The 19973-nt window shown below is 47.8% G+C and overlaps 1 protein-coding gene across 4 annotated transcripts in view; it reads right to left on the bottom strand.

Annotated features, from left to right (window-relative positions):
* Positions 1-19973, bottom strand: part of HNRNPR (heterogeneous nuclear ribonucleoprotein R) — a 362080-nt gene that overhangs the window by 249345 nt on the left and 92762 nt on the right. For all 4 annotated transcript variants that reach the window (XM_085647803.1, XM_085647801.1, XM_085647802.1 and 1 more), the window contains one exon: positions 19620-19727. In XM_085647803.1, the coding sequence (XP_085503929.1) occupies positions 19620-19727 (108 nt within the window). The remainder of the gene's footprint in view (positions 1-19619; positions 19728-19973) is intronic.

The following is a 19973-nucleotide window of genomic DNA, read 5'->3' as shown; positions in this document are numbered from 1 at the left end:
GGCCAAAGAAGCCATCCCTCCGGACTTGGCTGTCAAGGCAGTAATGCCTGGCAAACGTGTGTAGCGAAGCCCACGTCGCCGCCTGACAGATGTCCTGCAAAGGGACACCCCGTCCCAAAGCAGTAGTAGCCGCTGTGGCCCGAGTAGAGTGGGCGCGCAGCCCAACAGGAGGGTCCTTTTTTGCCAAGGAGTAACAAATTTTGATGCACAAAACGACCCACCGAGAGATGGTCCGTTTGTGCACAGCTTTCCCCTTCTTAGCACCCACGTATCCAACGAAAAGTTGGTCGTCCACCCGGAACTGCTTTGTGCGGTCCAAATAAAAGGAGAGCGCACGTTTTGGGTCCAGACGGTGGAGCCTCTCTTCCTCTTTGGAAGGATGCGGAAAGAAGGTGGGCAAGGTGACAGACTGCCCAAGATGAAATGGAGTCACCACTTTCGGAAGAAAGGAGGGACGAGGCCGAAGGACACCCTTGTCCAGATGAACAGATAGAAAAGGAGGCTTTGAAGATAAAGCCTGGAACTCACTCACCCGTCTAGCCGAGGTGATAGCTACCAGAAAAGCAGTATTAAGCGTCAGCAGACGAAGAGGACAATTATGAAGAGGCTCAAAGGGAGCGCACATGAGAAATGTGAGAACAAGATTCAAGTCCCACTGAGGCATTAGAAAAGGGACAGGAGGGAACGTGTGAGTAATGCCTTTTAAAAAGCGTGTAACTACAGGGGACTTGAAAAGAGAAGGCTGATCAGGAAGCCGTAAGAAGGCAGAGATGGCAGCAAGATAACCTTTCAGGGTGCCCAGGGCAGAGCCCTGCCGGGCCAAAGAAAGAAGAAAGAGGAGAACCTCAGAAAGAGGGGCGGAAAGGGGATCCACAGCCTTTGCTGTGCACCATGCCACAAATTTGTTCCACCGGCAGGCGTATACCGTCTTTGTGGAGGGACGCCTGGCTGCCAGAATGATATCACAGACTTCAGGAGGCAAGTCAAATGGCATCAACTGCCGCCGCTCAATCTCCACGCATGGAGGTGGAGGCTGGACAGGTTCGGGTGGAGGACCGTCCCCCTGCTGCTGCGACAGAAGATCCTCCCGAAGGGGCAGACGTATCGGAGGATCAGTCAACATACTGAGTAGCTCGGGATACCAGTACCTTCGTGCCCAATCCGGAGCCACCAAGATGACTTGGGCCCGGTCGTGCCTGATCTTCTTCAGCACTCTGGGCAGAAGTGGTATAGGCGGAAAGGCGTACAACAGACCGCAACTCCACTCGTGACGAAAAGCGTCGCCGAGCGAGTGCCGCCTTGGAAATTCCAACGCGCAGAACTGCTGACATTGCGCGTTCTCTTCGGTGGCGAATAGATCTAACCAAGGCTCTCCCCACTGCTGAAAGAGACCTTGCGCCACTTCGGAGTTCAGACGCCATTCGTGATCCATCATGCACCGGCGGCTGAGTTCGTCTGCTCTGGCGTTCAGAGAGCCCGCCAGATGTTGAACCACTAGGGTGACGCCCTGGTGTTCCAGCCACGTCCAGAGGCGCAGAGCCTCCTGACAAAGGGTCCACGACCCCACCCCGCCCTGTTTGTTGCAATACCACATGGCGGTGGTGTTGTCCGTGAACACCTGCACGACACTTCCCCTGACAGAGGGAAGGAAGGCTTTCAGGTCAAGTCGGATCGCTCTCAACTCCAACAGGTTGATGTGGAGACGAGACTCCGCCGGAGACCAGAGGCCTCTGATCTCCGCCTCTCCCAAATGGCCACCCCATCCCAGGAGGGACGCATCAGTCACTACGACACGCTCCGGTTGGGGAAGGGAGAGGCTTCTGCCCATGACCCAATCGCGGTCCGTGAGCCACCACTGCAACTGCTGTGCAGTGCCCTCCGAGATCAAGACATGGTCGGACAGGTTGCCGTGATGCTGGGCCCACTGAAACTTCAGGTCCCACTGCAGAGCCCGCATGCGCCGCCTGGTGTGATGCACTAGGAGGATGCAGGAGGCCATCAGCCCCAGAAGCCGCAACACTAGCCTGACCGAAACCCAGGATAGAGGCCGAAAGATGGGAATCAGGGCCTGAATATCCCGGACCCGCTGTTCGGGTGGATAGACCCGGAACTGCGCCGAATCGAGAACCGCTCCGATGAAGAGGAGCTTCTGAGAGGGACTCAGGTGTGACTTTGGCACGTTGATGGAAAATCCCAGCAAATGCAGGAGATCCGCCGTAGTCTGGAGGTGGGAGACGACTGCCTGGGGCCAGCCCGCCTTCAACAACCAGTCGTCGAGATAGGGGAAGACTGGAACCCCTGATCTGCGCAGATGAGCTGCGACCACTGCCATCACTTTCGTGAACACCCGAGGGGCACTGGTGAGGCCGAAGGGGAGCACGGTAAACTGAAAGTGCTCTTAGCCCACCGTGAACCGCTGGTAACGCCGGTGGGCCGGCAGGACGGGGATGTGGAAATATGCGTCCTGCAAGTCCAACGCTACCATCCAGTCTCCGGGGTCTAGGGCAGCTAGAACCTGAGCCAAAGTCAACATCTTGAACCTTTTCTTCCGGAGGAAGGCATTGACGTTCCGGAGGTCCAAGATAGGGCGTAGGCCCCCTTTGCCCTTCTTGGGAACCAGAAAGTAGTGGGAATAACAACCACGACCTACTTCTGGACTCGGAACGCGCTCGACGGCCCCCTTGGCCAAGAGGGCCGAAACTTCCTCGTGGAGAAGATTCAAATGATCCCCCGAGATACGGCGGTGGCACGGCTGGAGGGGTCGTCTCGAAGGGGAGGGAGTAGCCCCTTCGGACGATTTGCAGCACCCACCTGTCCGATGTGATGGACCGCCAGTGGAGCAGGTGATGGCGAACTCTGCCGCCCACTGGCGTGGAATGGGCCTGAAAGCTCGGACTAGGAAGGCTTTGAGGCGGATGCTGCCGGGGTGGATGTGGGCTGACCTAGTCGTCCTCCAGAACTGCCTCGGCGGAAACCACGTCCGCGACCGCGCGCAGGTTGGTTCTGCGGCTGGTGGCTAGGCGCACGTGAGGAGGCACCCCTTCCTTGGCCACGAAAGGGGCGAAAGGCGGAAGTTTGCGACCGCGGGGCCGAGAGGCCCAAGGACTTGGCCGTAGCCCGGGAGTCCGGGAGTCCTTAAAGCGATTCAGCGCACTGTCCGCTTTCTCGCCAAAAAGGCGAGTGCCATCAAAGGGCATGTCCATGAGAGTGCTCTGGACATCGCCCGAAAATGACGTGGACCGGAGCCAGGCGTGACGTCTAAGCGCCACTGTGGTAGAAATGGCCCTACCCAGCGAGTCCGTGGTGTCAAGCCCACATCGTATAGCATGTCGCGCGGCATCCCTCCCATCGGCCAGAGCCTGGGTAAGGCGTGTCCAGACCTCCTCCGGACACAGGGGCAGCGCGTCCTCCACCGCATCCCACAGAGAGTGGGAATAACGGTCCAAGAGACAAGCGGTGTTCAAAGACCGCAGGCCCAAACTAAGGGAGGAGAACAGCTTCTTGCCAAACTGTTCAAGTCTCTTGGAATCACGGTCCGGCGGGGCGGTCGGGAAAGAGGATTGGGAGGTGGAGACCTGGATAACCAGGCTCTCAGGGGTAGGGTGTTGGGACAGAAAACTGGGGTCGCCCGGAGCAGGGCGGTGGCGCCTGGCGACGTTCCTGTCCACAGGAGGAACTGTGGAGGGCTTGGACCAGGTGCCCTGCAGAACGTCAATGAGGGCCTCATTGAATTGCAGCAGAGGCTCAGTGGAGCTTGCTGCAGACTGAAGCACCTCAGTAAGGACGTTAGTCCTCACAGCCACGGCAGGCAGCTCGAGCCCAAGGGCTGCGGCCGCCTTGCGCAGCACCACAGAGAAAGCAGCGCCCTCCTCCGAAGCCACAGTCGGAGGAGAGACAAATCCAGTGTCTGGAGAGGTATCCAGGCCACTGGCCTCCCCCAGTTCATCTGCCCAGTCCTGGGACAGTTGAGCCTGAACGGCCATAGGATCCTCGGATCCCTCCCAGTTGTCCCCATCATCCGACTCCTGGTATAGAGGAGAAAGTAACGGAGCCGGGCGGTAGACATAATGTGTCTCTAGCGGCGCCGATCGCGGCGTCCATCGACGCCGTACCGGCGCCGGGCCCGGAGTGGGACTGAACTGGGGCCCGACGTCGAGCGGAGTAGACGTCGGCGTCGGGGGTGGTACCGGTGTCGACGCCGGCGGAGGAGGCGTGACGATGTCGACCGGCGTCGGCGGAGATTCGAGAACGGGTCCCTCGGGCGCTTGCGGCGTCGAGGCCGGAGCCGTCAACTGCGCCGGGGCTGGAGCCACCGGCAGGCAAGGCAGCCCAGTCGGGTCCGCGGGGCCCGAAGGCGCACCAGCGAGCGCCGACGGCAGAGCCAGGTTCCTCATGGCCGAGAGGAAGGCACTGACTTCCGCCGGCGTCGCGTCAGTCCCAGGGACCGGAGGGTATGGGGACGTGCGCGGCGCCTGCGGCTCTGCCGGAGCCGCGGGGGTGGAACCACCCTGACCCTCGGCCGAGTCGCGCGAGGGGAGTCCGAAGAGTGGTGTCGCCTCTTGGACTTCTTGGAATGCTTCGACTTACCCGAAGACTTGGATCCCGACGACCGACGGAGCCGAGTGGCGGATCTCGAGAAGCTTACGGGACCGCTCCCGTCTAGCCTTCGAGGTCAGGGCCTTGCAGTCCAAGCACGACTCCGCGTCGTGATCGAGGCCCAAGCAGTAAAGGCACCGGCAGTGATGGTCCGTAACCGACATCAAGCGGTTACAGTCCGTACAGGCCTTAAAACCAGGCATCCTACCGGCACCGGAGTCGAGACAAGATCAAAAAGGATCAAAAAGTTAGTCAAAAATTGACTAAAGGGGTAGCTCTCCCGGATCTGCGCTTACTGGCGTGGAAAAAAGAAGAACTGACGTCAGCGCGCGAGGGCGGCGTCTAAGTACTCCGACGACGTCATTCCGGCGCACGACGCCGACGACGGACGCGGAGCCGCAGACTACGCCTAGCGACGCGCAAGGGGTATTGCTGACGAAAAATCTTCTGGATCCAGTCTGACGCCTGGGGATATTCTAAGGTGAGGAATCTAACGTGTTTCTTTCAGATATGCATAATACGTTTAAGGACAGTTTTATTCAAGGTGAATGCATTTTTTTTTTTTGCTTTAAGTCACTACAAACGACCGAAAAGCCATAGAGAAACATTAAAATACATGTACTGCGTCAGAGAAAAAGTTCAATGCCATTATTTTATTTACTATTTGTATTATGTTCACAGCAAATCGGAAGCTTATGCACGTTGATATTTTGCCAACTTCAATGGTTATATGCCGTAAAGGTATATTACCTGGTCGTGTGAAAAAGGCTTTCCGCTTCTGCTTCAAGTATTGCCAGTTTTCTAATAGCTAGTGAGGCAGAATATCTAGTGCCTTTTTTATTTCTACCATATGTAGACGGGGCGGGCTAGTGTCTGAAGTGGAGCGAAAGTCTGACGGGAAGATGTTAACAGACAAATTGAAGAGCAAAGTGACTTCTGCCTTCAAGATGCAAGGCTTGGTCCTGCGAGCGTAAGTGTCATCTGAATGATAGGGCAGAGGTAAACCGGCATGTGTGCAAGTGAGCGGATACGAAGTAAAGTCGAGTTTGAGGTTCATCATACATACTGGAAGCCTACGTAATCGGAGCCTTGTGTCTTCTATTGACTGAGTACATCGCGGGTGAAAGTGATCGCGGGCGCTTAATGAGCATGACTAGGTTTGCCATATGGTGCCTCTCTTCCTAAGCACGCGCCCACATGCACTGTAGCTCTAGGCTGGCCATGGTAGCACTTTGAGCCCTCACAAAAAGTCTTGCTAGACCAGCGCATGCGCTGGGTCAGGCGAGACCTAAAAAAACCAATCAGACCCCTAGGATATGGCAGCAAAAATTAGGAAATTTAGCATTATAGTGGTTACACTTCATTCTTTGAACCATTTTGATAGCTGAGGTTTGAATAGTCTTTAATCTACAAAGTGGTCAGATGTCATGTGAGACACCGGTTGTCAGACAACTAGGTGAAGTTAAGCCACATTCACTTTTTATGCTGAAATTGAGCCTTAATTTTCATTTCCAAGTACAAATCGTAGAAGGCATTCAGGGGTTGATTAAATGATATATAATGAGGCTACTGTGCACCTATGGGTTTGCCTTTATATGTATGGGGGTGTGGGGCCACACTGGAAGCAATTTGATAAAATAATTAAGATGAGACTGCCCTGTGTAAATTAGGAGCAAAAGTCAATCGTAGAAAGGTGGCCAGTGAGAAGACCACATTTCTCTGTGTCCCTGGCACAGCTCCCTCTTGAGGTCTCGGATGGAGAGAAAGGATTTTGCGCTGGGAGGTTCTAAATGAGGGAATCTGGGACAGATTATCTCTCCTCGACACCCTATGCCTGCATTGGACCTAATATATACTTGCACAGAGATGGTCACCATGGTGGTGCTATCACTGAGAGCTAATGTGTGCCAAACAAGCATTTTTAGGTTGAGCCTAGCGCAGCGCGCATGCGCTGCCCTGCTCGACTTTATGTAAGGGCTTTTCAAATCTCACCACACGCTCGTGCTTTTCGTTTTGTCCCCAGCTATTGGGCTTTGCGTGCGTCTTTTTAACAAAGGCAGCACGCAATTGAGCAAAGGTGGGTGCATGTCCCGCCTTTGCTCCGCCCACGGCCTATTGCATGCGGTTACCCGCACAGGCCACATCGGTTTTCAATTATCGTACCCAGACAAATCGAATCAAATTACGGGGAAGGCTTCTCACCGTTCACCATGAGGCGCAGATGCGCTTAGACTATCACGACAACCTGCAGCACGTGAAGTTCTGCCGGAAGCAAGGTAAAGGGGGCATGTTGAAATGGGTGGAGAAAAACATTATGCAGAGTATCTCTGCGTAAAAGGAGAAGGGGAGTACAGTAAAGTATATTTCGGGCATCAAGGTACTATCTGAGACTGTATAAGCCAGCTTGCAAACTTGAGACTTCACACCTCCATGTGAGAGAGGAACTGGACTTGAGCTGTTCAGATACCGTGCCTATAATAATCTAAAACATATATGGAATATGCTACTTACCAGTATGCATCTGTTCTTGGCATGTAGAGCTGCAGATCTACACACTGTGCAGAGATCGCCATCTGGTGTTGGGCCCGGATGTTGCAGTTTTTCTCTTGGAAAGTTTTGGGAAGTCACGAGGTATGTGACTCCTCCTTTGGATCATATTGCGCATGGGCTTCGGCTCCATCCACAGATTGTTTTTCACCAGCGGGGAAATGGAGCTTTGTAAGAAACAGGAAAGATGCTCATGTGTGCTGTATCTAAATAAGATGAAACTGGAACAGATAAAGGTAGCCGGGGAGGCGGGTGGGCGTGTGTAGATCTGCAGCTCTACATGCCAAGAACAGATGCATACTGGTAAGTAGCATATTCCGTTCGAGGAATATGAGCTGCAGATTACACACTGTGCATAGATTCTGTAGCAGTACCCCCTCCTAGCGGCGACCACCAGTATCTGTTGCAGTTGTTTGAAACAGTGTTTTGAGGACAGCCTGGCCCACACTAGCTTGTTGCTTAGTTTGCACATCTACACAATAGTGTTTAGTGAAACTGTGCGGTGTGGACCATGTAGCTGCTTTGCAGATATCATCTAAGGGGATGATCCCTAAAAATGCCATGTAAGCCCCTATCTTACGTGTAGAGTGGGCTTTAGGGGGAACAGATAGCGTTCGTTTTGCTTTGTGGTAGCAAATCTGTATGCATTTAACAATCCACCTAGCTATCCCAGATTTGGAGATGGGGTTGCCTTTGTGTGGTGGTGAGAGAGACACAATTAGTTGTTTGGTCTTGCGAAAAGGTTGCGTTCTCTCGATGCAGTAAAGTAAAGCTCTTTTGACGTCTAGGGCGTGTAGAGCTCTTTCTGCAATGGTTTGTGGCTGCGAGAAGAATACGGGCAGTTCCACAGATTGATTGAGGTGAAAGAGAGAAATGACTTTAGGAAGGAATTTTGGATTAGTGCGGAGAACAACCTTATTATGATGTATTTGCAGAAAAGGTTCTTGAATGGGGAGTGCTTGTATCTCACTGACCCTTCTGAGGGAAGTAATGGCTACAAGGAAAGCCGTTTTCCATGTTAAAAATTGAAGCTCACATTTATGTAGAGGTTCAAATTGAGGCCCCATTAGTCTTGTGAGAACGATGTTTAGGTTCCACACCGGAGAGGGTGGCAATCTGGGGGGGGGGCTCTAGTGGTAGGTAGTCTAGCTTCTTTAATGATGTTCATACAGTGAGGGGGAAGATTAAGGTAACCAAATTCTGGGATTTCAGGAGCCAGATCGCACGGTTGAGCTGAGCTGGGTTCGGGTGTCTGATCTCGCCATGGTTCTGGGTTAAGAGGCATGGAGAGAGGTGTAACTTTTGGTGCTGAACTACGCAGAGTTCCAGCAATGTGGTGTACCACGGTTGTCTGGCCCAAGTCCGAGCAGCGAGGATGAGAGTTGGGGAATGTTGCTGTAGTTTGCGCACCACTAATGGAATGAGTGGGAGAGGCGGAAAAGCGTACGCAAATCTACCTGACCAGTTCATCCATATCGCATTGCCTTTGGACAATGGGTGTGGATATCTGGCGGCGAAGCTTGGGCATTTGGCTTTTTCGTGGGTGGCGAAGGTCTATCTGTGGTTGCCCCCACGTTTGAAAGAATGGTTGAAGAACTTGTGGATGAAGTTCCCACTCATGGATTTGCTGAGTTTGCGGGCTCAACAGATCTGCAATGGTGTTTTGGACTCCTGGGACATGTTGGGCTAGGAGCAAAATGTTTTGAGGTATGGCCCACCTCCATATGGTCTGTGCTAGCTGAGAGAGCTGCAGAGAGTGTGTGCTGCCCTGTTTTTGGATGCAATACATTACTGTCATGTTGTCTGTGCGGACTAATACAGCCTTGCCTGAGACGTGTGTTTGAAAGGCTTTTAGGGTTAGAAATATGGCCAATAACTCCAGATGGTTGATGTGGAGTAACTTTTGTTGAGGTGTCCGCCTGCCCTGCATGGTGTGATGTAGTAGATGAGCTCCCCAGCCGGAGAGCGATGCGTCCGCAGTTAGAACTATTTGAGGAACCGGCTCTAGGATCGGTCACCCTTTGGAAAGGTTTTCAGTGGTCCACCACTGCAGAGTGCGATGGGCACGATCGTCTCCCAACACCAGATCTGTTAGCTGATCTTGAGCCTGGTTCCATTGGCGTGCTAGGTACTCTTGGAGAGGACGCATCTGGAGTCTTGCATGAGGTACTATGAAAATGCACAAGGCCATCATCCTATAAGTTCCATAAACGCTCGGGCTGGAAGAGTGTTGTGGTTGAAATTTGGCGCGAAGAGCTTGTATGCTTGCTATCCTTGAGGTGTCTATGGTGCCACCAAGGTATTGTTGTACATGGGAGGGATGCAGATGGGACTTGGCGTAGTTTACTGTGAAGCCCAGGTCGTGAAGTAGTTGGATAGTGGCGCGAGTGTGTTGTACACACTGGTTGTATGAGCTGGCTTTTATGAGCCAGTTGTCTAGATATGGGAAGACGTGGATGTGTTGTCTTCTCAGGTGTGCTGCGACTACTGCTAGGCACTTGGTAAATACTTGTGGCGCTGTGGTGACTCCGAAGGGGAGTACTTTGAATTGGTAGTGGTGACAGTCCACTACGAATCTGAGAAACTTCCTGTGAGCGGTGTGAACGGGAACGTGGAAATAGGCGTCTAAGGTCTATGGTGGTTAGGAAGTCGTTTTAGGAGAGCAGAGGAAGCACTTGCTGGAGTGTGACCATGTGAAAGTGGTCTGAGTGTATGTATTGGTTTAGGGGTCGGAGGTCCAGAATGGGCCTTAGAGAGCCGTCCTTCTTTGGTATGAGAAAATATAGGGATTAAACTCCCTTGTTTTGTTGATAGGTAGGTACTGGTTCCATTGCATTTTTGTGTAGGAGGGAGATTACCTCAAGCTTTAGAAGTGACAAATGTTCCTGTGACATTGGGCGCTGTTTGGGTGTTGGGTGGAATGGGGGGGTGGAAAAGATGTTAGCTCTAGACAGTAGCCTGATTGAATTATTTGTTGCACCCATCTGTCTGAGGTGATGGTAGTCCAGACAGAAAGGAAATTGTGGAGTCTGCCCCCGACTGGAGTGGAATAGTCTGGGAGAAGAGGAGGGAAGTCACTGGGTGGGGGTGGAGGCAGAGCGGGAGGTGTTACTTTTGCCTCTACCTTTGTTGTTGTTACCCCTGTAACTGCCTCTTTGGTAACCCCTAGTGAAGGTGGATTGGGTAGGGGTTTTGTAGGAAGTGGAGGCACTGTCGGAGGAGTAGCCTCTGGTGTTGCTTCTAATGGAGGAACGGTGAAAGGAGCACCTGGGAGCTTGCGAATGCAAGGCTCCCATAGATTTTGCCGTGTCTGTGTCCTTTTTCATTTTTTCAAGGGCTATATCGATATTAGGGCCAAAGAGATGTTTCTCATCAAAGGGGTGGTTGAGGATGGAACTTTGAACCTCAGGTTTGAAACCTGAAATGCGTAGCCAGGCATGCCTACGCAGAAGGATGCTGGTATTTATTGCCCTGGAGGCGGCGGCAGCTGCATTGAGGGCACAACGGATGGAAGTGTTCATGATGGTTTTACCCTCTTGAATCAATTTGTTGGCCCTATGTTTATATTTGTCAGGGAGGTGTTGCATTATTGACTCCAGCTCATCAAAATGTACCCTGTCATATCTGGCTAGGAGCTCTTGGGTGTTAGCGATACGCCAGATGTTGGCCGCTTGGGACGCTGTCCATTTGCCAGAGGCGTCTAGGAGTTTAGACTCCTTATCTGGCGGTGGACCCTCACCTGCTGCCTGGGAAGTGGCACGTTTCCAAGCATTGGAGACTACCAGGGAGTCTAGTGGTGCGGGGCCTTTTATGTAGGGTGGATCTGTTGGGGCGGCCTTATATTTTCTCTTTTATTTTCATTTTTATTTTTTACCCTCGCCCTCTTGACCACCCCCCACCCCCAGCTCAGACCAATCCAATACATACAGATAACAATTTTTATCTTAAGATATCACGTCTTAAATATCACAGAAGAAAAAATTTACAGTAAACACCAAAGCATAATATAAATTTTGGAAAAAAAGAAAAAAACAAAAAAAAGATTTAAGCCTGTATACCTTATATATATCCTAGCTATCTTTGTAGCCATCGTAAAAGAGTATTCCAGATTGCTAGCCCTAGCTAATAGTCGGGCTCTCCATTGTTGAAACACCGGTGCATTGGTATCTAGCTATGCTGAAGCAATGCACATTCTAAAGACAGCCATTGCAACGAATATTAACCCTTGCATATATTTAGGTCGTTCAACATTTGCTATACCCAACATAATGTCCACAGTGGAAATATCTATTCTTGTATTGAACACTTTCGAGAGAAAGGCTGAGATATCATTCCCTACATTTGCTAACACCGTACAAGAAGCAAAGATATGTATGCGGTCAGCTTCGGGTAAAGCGCACCTAGGGCATGTAGTTCTTTTCCCTGACCCCCATTTAGCAATTTTATAGGGAATATAATACAAAAAGAAAAAAAGTTTGATAGAATTGAGCATGCAGCTTGATAGACATAAAACTAGACTGATATAATGTATATGATTGTTAAACAGTTTCAGCCGAAACCAAGTTTATCCTGCCATTTAATTATATATTTATCCAGATCATCTGGGTAGCAGGAGTTCAATTATTCATAAATTTCTCCAATTTTTACATTGGGCGTATTCAACAAATTCTCCATCAGTTGAACCGTTTGGAATTTTAACCCATTCCCCCCTCTCTTCAAAAGAAAATCTCTAATCTGCAGAAATAAAAAAAAATCCCGGTGATCTAAATTAAAATTCGATCCGTAATTCCCCAAAAGATTTCATTCCTGATATCGTATAAAAACCACCAAGTTGTGTAATCCCTTTCATTGCCCACCTTCCCATACATGTGTCGTTCAAGATCCCAGGAAGGCTATTGTTTTTAGGGATTGGGGTATAATAAGATAATCGTCCGATACCAGCTAATTTCTGCACAAAATTCCAGGTTTTATAAATACCAAATATCGACTTAAATCTCACTTTTTTTTAAGTAACCATCATTCATATGGCGCCATAAGCAGCCACTAGACTCATTTCCTAATAAAAGCTCGTGTGGTGTTGGAATATCCCCTTCTTTGTTAGCGTTTGTGGAAAATAATAAGTGAACACAAACTTTTAAGGTAGTAGCCCAATGGTATAGCTTAAAATTAGGCAATGCCAATCCTCCTTTATCTCTAGGTAAGGTAATAGTTCGTAATAGCCTTCGTGATTTCCTGTATCCCCATAGAAACCTACTAAACATATTATCCATATTCTTAAATATTTGCGGGGAAAACGCTAAACAGATTGATCTAAAAAAATATAAAAATCTAGGCAAAAGCATTTTAATCAAATGACATCGACCTCCAATGAATAGGTGAAGATTGTTGCAGCGAATCATATCCTTTTTTGTACGTTGTATTAATGGGGCGATATTATCATCGACTAAATTCTCTATTTTGGCGGTTATACTCACGCCGAGATATATAGCTTTCTCCGTCACCCGTGTATCAATCAACCCTATTATACTATTGGGAATGATCTGAGTTTTGGCTTGATTTAATTTATAGCCAGATACCTCGCCAACGATCTTAGCTTCTTCTTTGATCACCCTAATTGAGTTCACTGGGTCGCTAGTGACCACCGCAATATCGTCCGCATATGCCAGTATTTTTGTAGCCTGGTCTCTTACCCAAACAGGTGAAATCCTAGCAATGTTCTCTAATCTCCGTATAAATGGGTCAATATATATATATATATATATAGCGAATAAGAGGCGAGCATGGACACCCCTGCCTTGTCCCTCTGATTAAGGACTCTATTCTGATCTTGACCCATTCACCATTACAGCAGATGGCTCCTTATACAACATCTGTACTGCTTTGATGAAAGGTTCACCAATACCACTTCTTGCCATTTAACTGTCCAGAGATATTTCCAGGACACCCTATCGAAAGCTTTTTCGGCATCTACTAATATCAGTGCCATAGGGTCTCCTGAAACCCCACACCAATCAAACAATGATATTACTCTCTGTATATGATCGGCAGTACCCCTACCCGGGATGAACCCATGTTGTCTTAAAGACACTATTTTATGTATGTTAGGGGCTAATCGTGTGGCCAATAGCTTAGCATACATTTTGGAATCACTAGTTATTAGCGTTATAGGACGGTAAGACCCTAGCTCTGTAGCATCCAAACAAAACACCCAGATGATCCTGGTTTTACTCACTATTCCTATCCTCATGCATGTCATTCAAGGCTGGATTACTTTCTGGTCTCTAACACCATAGCCTCTAGCTGTACTATTGAAAAATTACCAAGGGTACTATCTGACCACAATCCTCTTCTATTAACTATGGAAATCGAGTCAACAAAACGCAATACTAAAATATGGACGTTCAAAAGGGCATTATTAACAAACGAGAAGTATTGCAAGTTTGTGACAATGGATTCCTAGAAGAGAATATAGGCAGTGCGCCAATCGAGATGGTTTAGGATGCCCTAAAGGCTGGGATCAGAGGTGAAACATTGCGATTTTCATTGAATGCTAACAAAAAAATGAAACAAGAGATGGCAGTACTTCAGAATAATATTGCAATTGCAGAAGGAGGGTTAATAAAAGCTATTCAGGAGGGAAGGGAAGCTGAAAAAGAGCTTAAACAGATTGCAATTGCTAAAAACTGCGTTATTGAGGTATTAACAGCAAGAGCTATCGAGCGAGCCACAATATACGAACTAAGGGAACAGGTCGGACATCAGTTAGCTGTACGAGTCCGAGAGCAAAGCACTGCTAACCTTATCAAGGGTATTCGAGACCCAGAAGCCGGGTTAATGACAGATCCGGATACAATTAGGACTGCGTTTTAGAAATATTACTAGGTTTTATACAGAGAAACTGATATACAACAGGATATTGAGTAAGCAATTAATGAATATATAAGACAAGACGATTGAATGAGGCTAGAAAGTAATGACGCCGAAAGTATGGATGATATCCCGCAATGGGAGAAAATCCTTCGTGCTTTGAATACCCTTGCCACAGGTAAAGCGGCGGGCATGGACAGGCTCCCCACTGAATTCTATGTTAAATTCTCTCCACAAATGAAAGATATATTGTCAGAGTTGGTTGCCTATATATTTCAAGGGGGACTACCTCCAGGGTCTTGGTCTATGGCTAAAATTATAGTTCTCTTATATATTGTCTCTCAATGCGTGGGTTAATGACCTTGGCCCTAACCGGGTCTTTAAAGACCTCTTAATAACCCCTTTAAGCATCGGCAGAATTGAGGTGGACCTCTGTGCAGTGTCAAATGTATCTAAGAGGAAGTCCGCCTCTACGGGGTCTGTGTGGAGATCAACCCAGTGGTAGTGGGCAGCCCTATGGAGTAGCTGGTGAAAGCCCATGGAGTCCTCTGGGGGGGGGGGGGCGGGGGGGGGGGGGTTCTAGAAGGGTAAAGATCGTCCTGCGGGACGTTAGGAATGTTGTAGTCCTCCCATGGGTCTGGGGAGCCCGTAGGAGTAGGGTCCCCTATTGGATGGTCATCCGCTCCATACCCTGTGTTGTAGGGGATGACTGAGATGGAGGAGTCTCTCCTTTTTGGTGGTGAAGCTGGTGCAGGCTTGTCCAGTGATCTTTTTTTGGTGCCAAGCGTCAAATGCCCAGTCTTTGGATCCTTTCGGAGGGTTTTTTGGTAAGGATCGGGTCGAAACAGTTCCTCTGTAAAGGGCAGATCCTTTGGTGCCGATGGTGTCGGAGCCGTGGGTTTCTTAGGAGTCGATTCAGCACTAGTTCTTGGTTTGGAACCGTAGGGGTTTAGGAGTGTCTTGACTTCCTCTGTTCAGAGGTGGGTTTCGGCTTGGGAGTCGAGGCTTTTCGGCTTCTTGCTCGGCTCCGAGGGGGTTATCGGTGCAGAGGAGCCGGTGCCAGTCTTCGGCGCCGAGAGCTCCGGTGTCAAGTTCAGTGCGGACGAGGAATGGGGTGTTTTCTTTTTCGGTGCCGATGAGATTTTTTCGGCACCGAGGGTAGGCTGGCTCAAGCCCGAGCTGCCTGAAGGCTTGATGGGCTGCTTAACCGGGCATGGAAGCAAGGTATGGGAAGCAGTCTTTTGGTGCATACCCAGGCCCGAAGGCATGACCGAAGCCTTTTTCAATGGCGCGGAGGGGGTTTTAGGGTCGGGATCGACTTCTGTACTCATGCCCCTCTGTGCCGGAGTGATGTCGGAGTCGTCAGCTTCGGAGGTGCAGAAGAGGCCCTCTTCAGTGTGCTATTCTGTAACATCTATGCCTTCTTCGAAGATGTCGTTGGAGATCGAAGTCGACGAGTGAGCCATTGTTCTCCTTGCTAGTCGGTCCCGGATAGTCTTCTTCGATCGGAAGGAGGCACAAGCTGGACAGTCCCTTGCCTCGGGTTCTGGAGAGAGGCAGAGGTTGCACACCTCATGGAGATCGGTGAGGGGAATCTTCGACCCACATCGAGGACACTTTTTAAATGACATCCTTTCCATCAGCCAGAACCGGAGCCAAGGTAGGCCCGAAGGCCTGAATCGAAGACTTAGATTGTTGAGAGTCGTGTCGAGTGTGGAGAACGCAATTGAGACAATACTGTCGAAGGGGGGAGAATTGTGCGCCGAACAGGAAAACTGGAACGGTTCCGAACTGGAGCGCGAAGAACACATCCGAGTCCGATGGCAGAAAAAAAAAACAATCGGAGGATGGAGCCGAAGCCCATGCGTAATATGATCCAAAGGATGAGTCACATACCTCGTGACTTCCAAAGACTTTCCAAGAGAAAAACAACTGCAACATCCGGGCCCAACACCAGATGGCGATCTATGCACAGTGTGTAATCTGTAGCTCATATGCCTCGAACATATATTTACACCCAAGAAAGAAAAAAGAAACATGATGATATACCCTGGACCCTCTATTATAGATTGCATTGGCATAGCCAATAGGTCTCGTCTTTGGGACCTTATAAGTGTTTAGCCATGCAACACTTGATGTTGTTGCACCAAGGATATTGTGCTGGAGAACTAAACACTTATAATGCCCCAAAGGCGAAAACATTGGTCCATTATTCCTATAAATATTATTGTTCACATCTTGCACAAATAATTTCACAAGTGCACAACAATAAAAATATGTTAAAAAACCATTATTTCGCATGCAGATTGTATGGACTATAGTGCAAAGTAAATATAAACAATAGTAATAACAAGGTAAAACAGTCATTGAACAAAATGCAAAAATGCTATTAAAAAAAATGTAGATTGTTTTTACAAACATGCAAGACTAGACATACAAACTTTTTGCTTTACGTGTATTTGCTATACAAAAATAGCAAATAGGTATCGACTTCCAGATGATCAATCTTTAGTCATGCAACACTGTCTATTACTGCACAAATATCTGCTGGATAAGTAACCACTTACAAAATACCAAAAGCAAGACCTATTGGCTATGCCAATGCTGGTTTAGTTAGAGAGGCTGTTGCAGTGCACTCCAGCACCATGGGGAATTCCTCAGCACCAAACCACTTGCCAATGACGAGAGATGGTGTGTGTGGTGGCTAAGAAGAAGTAAACAGCCAATGGGATATTGTAATGATGGAAACTACAGCCATGGACTGAGATGAGAACATGTTGGGATGCAGAGGCAGCAAGGAGGCAAACTTTGGGCTCTGAATGACCTTTTCCTGCTAGTAGTATATCCCTTGAGATAAAGCCATTTTACTTAAGAAAAAAAAACAAGGGAATGAAAGAAAAAGCAATCATAGATCGTTTTTTGGGGTGCACTGTAGCTACAGATGATTTCAGGTTAACAAAAAAGGAACGTTATCTTGAGCTATGCGCTCAAATGAGCAGATGGATAAGTTACTTACCTGTAATACTCGTGATGTCAGTCGCCGCCGTAGGATTTTTGGCAGGTGAGGACAGTTTACACCGTTCCTTCTCTGGAAAGACTGCGGAAATGTCTCAACATCGAACTGGAGCCGGCAACACTGTCACTCTCGATGTAGACCTTGTGTGTGACTGTGGCAGAGTCCTAGACGTCGAAACTCTACGCCAACCATCCCTGCTGCGACTGCGGCGTTCTGGACACCGACCGATGCATCGACATCGGTGAATGGAGACGCTTGAGTTTCTTCAACATAGACCGAAGCTTTGACGTACACTTACGCTTCTCCGGTCTGACATGCTCCGAGCCAGAAGCAATGTGTCTCAATGTAGACTTGCCTGCTGACGGCGGAGGCTCTGACTGCCTCAACGGTGATCTGTCCTTAGACTTCTTCGCATGCCGTGTATGTTTTTCCGACGTCGACCATGAGCTGAGGGGGAACAGTCCGGTATCTGCTTCCTTTTTTATGCTGGAGAAACCGAACAAAGCTGTTTTTTCTCTGAACTGTGCGATTTTACATGAGAAGGGCTCTTTAAAAGCATGGCTGCTCACAAGGCCATTTTTCGATCTTTTTTCCTCTCTCCAACAATGTATGACGCTTTATTTTTTCTCTGTCTCAAAGCGTTTTCTTAGAAAATTCCTGGCAATAGTAACACTTCTCTGGATTGTGCGAGGAAGGTACACACACACACACACACAATAGACACAGAATGTGGGTCAGACTTTGCCATCTTCTTCCCACAGGAGGGACATTTATTGAACAATGCTGGCATTTCTGCCAGAAAACGTTCTCAAAATTGTCAAAATACTACTAATAAAGTTACCAGCAGTCAAGAAACGTTAAATGAAAATAGAAACAATCATCAGAAAACCAATTTCTGACTAGAACAATCAGAAATTGAAAAGCTCAATGCTCCGGGATCCTCACAGAAGGAGCCGGGAAAAAAGAACTAAGCGGTCATCTGTGGTGCATGATGGGAGCATGGAGGTGTTAAAGGCACTGTGCCAGTTTAATATTGGGTTTTTATTTATGCAGCCTATGGGCCATTTGCCTATTACATGCCTTTTTCTTTGAAAATAAAAGGCTGTTGGTACTCTAGGAGTGCATGTTCTTTTTTACAGAAGTAATAGATAAGCTTAATTTTATTTTAAATGAAAAGTCCTATGGAATTTTGGCATATTAGCCTATTGAATAGTTTTAGGCTGCTTGTTTAGGACTGTCCTGTGACCAAAAGCAGTGCATGAAGAAGTCTAGAGTATGATTTTTCATTTATGGTTGGCTGCCAAACTTAGCAGCAGCCTTTTGAAGAAGGCTCATGGTCCTAGTGCTCTGTAAGACTAGGGAAGTTCTAGCAGTGGATATAAAATCATGCCTTTTGAATAGCAGATGTATCCAGCTGCCCAAATGTCAGGCAGAAGTAAAGCTTCTGAAGTTCTAGTTGAAAAACCAGCATAATTTCATTTGGAGAGAATTCTACCAAGGAGATAGCTTACATTTCATGCAGCATATCCTACTTCGGTCTTTACCAATTATCAGCACTTCAAGATAGCAATAAGAGTGTGCTAAACATGATTTAAAGTGAAGAGGTTCAGTTTGCTTTGTATACACAAACACAATGAGACTCATTTGCTTGAGACCATGTACAGGCTTTAAGAGGCATATGATTTTAATGCATGCAATATTACTCTTCCCCACCTGGGGCATTAAAAAGCCAACTCACAAATCTGAAAATGCTCCAAATTCTACGGGCATTAATCTTATGAACCAAGGAGTTCATGTGGGAATAATAGACGCATCCTTGGAATCAAGAAAATAATTGACATGTCTGGGATGCCCAGGAGGTCATTTGAATATCCCAATTTACTAACTCCATGGTGATGACTGGCTACCAATGATGAAGCATGCCACAGGACTGCGGGTAAGGTTTCCAGTCTTCTAAACAACTTTTTTGGCACTCAGGAAATTGGGACTAGGTTATAGATATATGTACTTACTACATCCCCTTTGCGATTCAGGATACAGACAGGATGGTCAGTAGAGTTGTGAAGAACATCTCCATTACATCCCCCCCTCCCCCAGTGGTTGATTTACACCTTTTGTAACAAATATTCTTGTTTTTACAAGACTGGCTAACTAGCTAGCCACTTTCTCATTGCATAAATATAAAAGGTATTTCGGAAGCAAATCAACACCATTTTCAGTGTGGGCAATGTAAATTAAAGAAGACTAAAGCTCATGGCTATTCATGACTGTTACTTTTTATTTCTATCTGCCATTTGTAGTATATGGGCCATACGTGATTTATCAAGTATAAAAACCTCCAAAAAAAATTTAAAAAAAAAAAGAAGACTAAAGCTAAGAAATAAGCCTGCCGGAACCCAGAATAGACTGAACATACAAAAAATTACTCCTTTTGCCACAAACAGGATCAGTCCAAAGCTTTAAGTCTTTCAATAAGGATGTCAACATGAAGGGACAGTCTAAAGGCAAAGGCAATTCTAATGTCATAGAAGACACAATTTTTTTTAATTGAAGATTTTTTCCTATGCACTGAAGATTATGCTAAGATACTTACTTTGATCTTTGATTCATCTGGTCCCTTAGTGGAGTCTTGAACTTTGTTTCCTTGCTTCTCTCGCTGCCTGTAGGTTTTCATAACTCCACATAAAAATGCACTTTTATTCTGCAAAATTAATAAAATCAGTCTGCAACCATACAAACACAAAAATGAGTTAAGACCAAATACTTTTCGGTGCACCAACTATCTTAACTAGACTTTGTGCAGAGTGATGTATGCACAAGGAAAGGAAAAACAGGAAAACAAGCAATGACACAAGTAATTGTCAATCAATCAGTAGATTTGTAGAGCACTTCTTGTCACCCATGATAGTACAGGTGCTGGATGACAAATCCAAAAATAAACAAACTG

This window comes from Triturus cristatus, chromosome 3_2 (assembly GCF_964204655.1).
Source record: "Triturus cristatus chromosome 3_2, aTriCri1.1, whole genome shotgun sequence".
Classification (NCBI taxonomy): Eukaryota; Metazoa; Chordata; class Amphibia; order Caudata; family Salamandridae; genus Triturus; species Triturus cristatus.
This window is presented reverse-complemented; position numbering and strand designations above follow the sequence as displayed.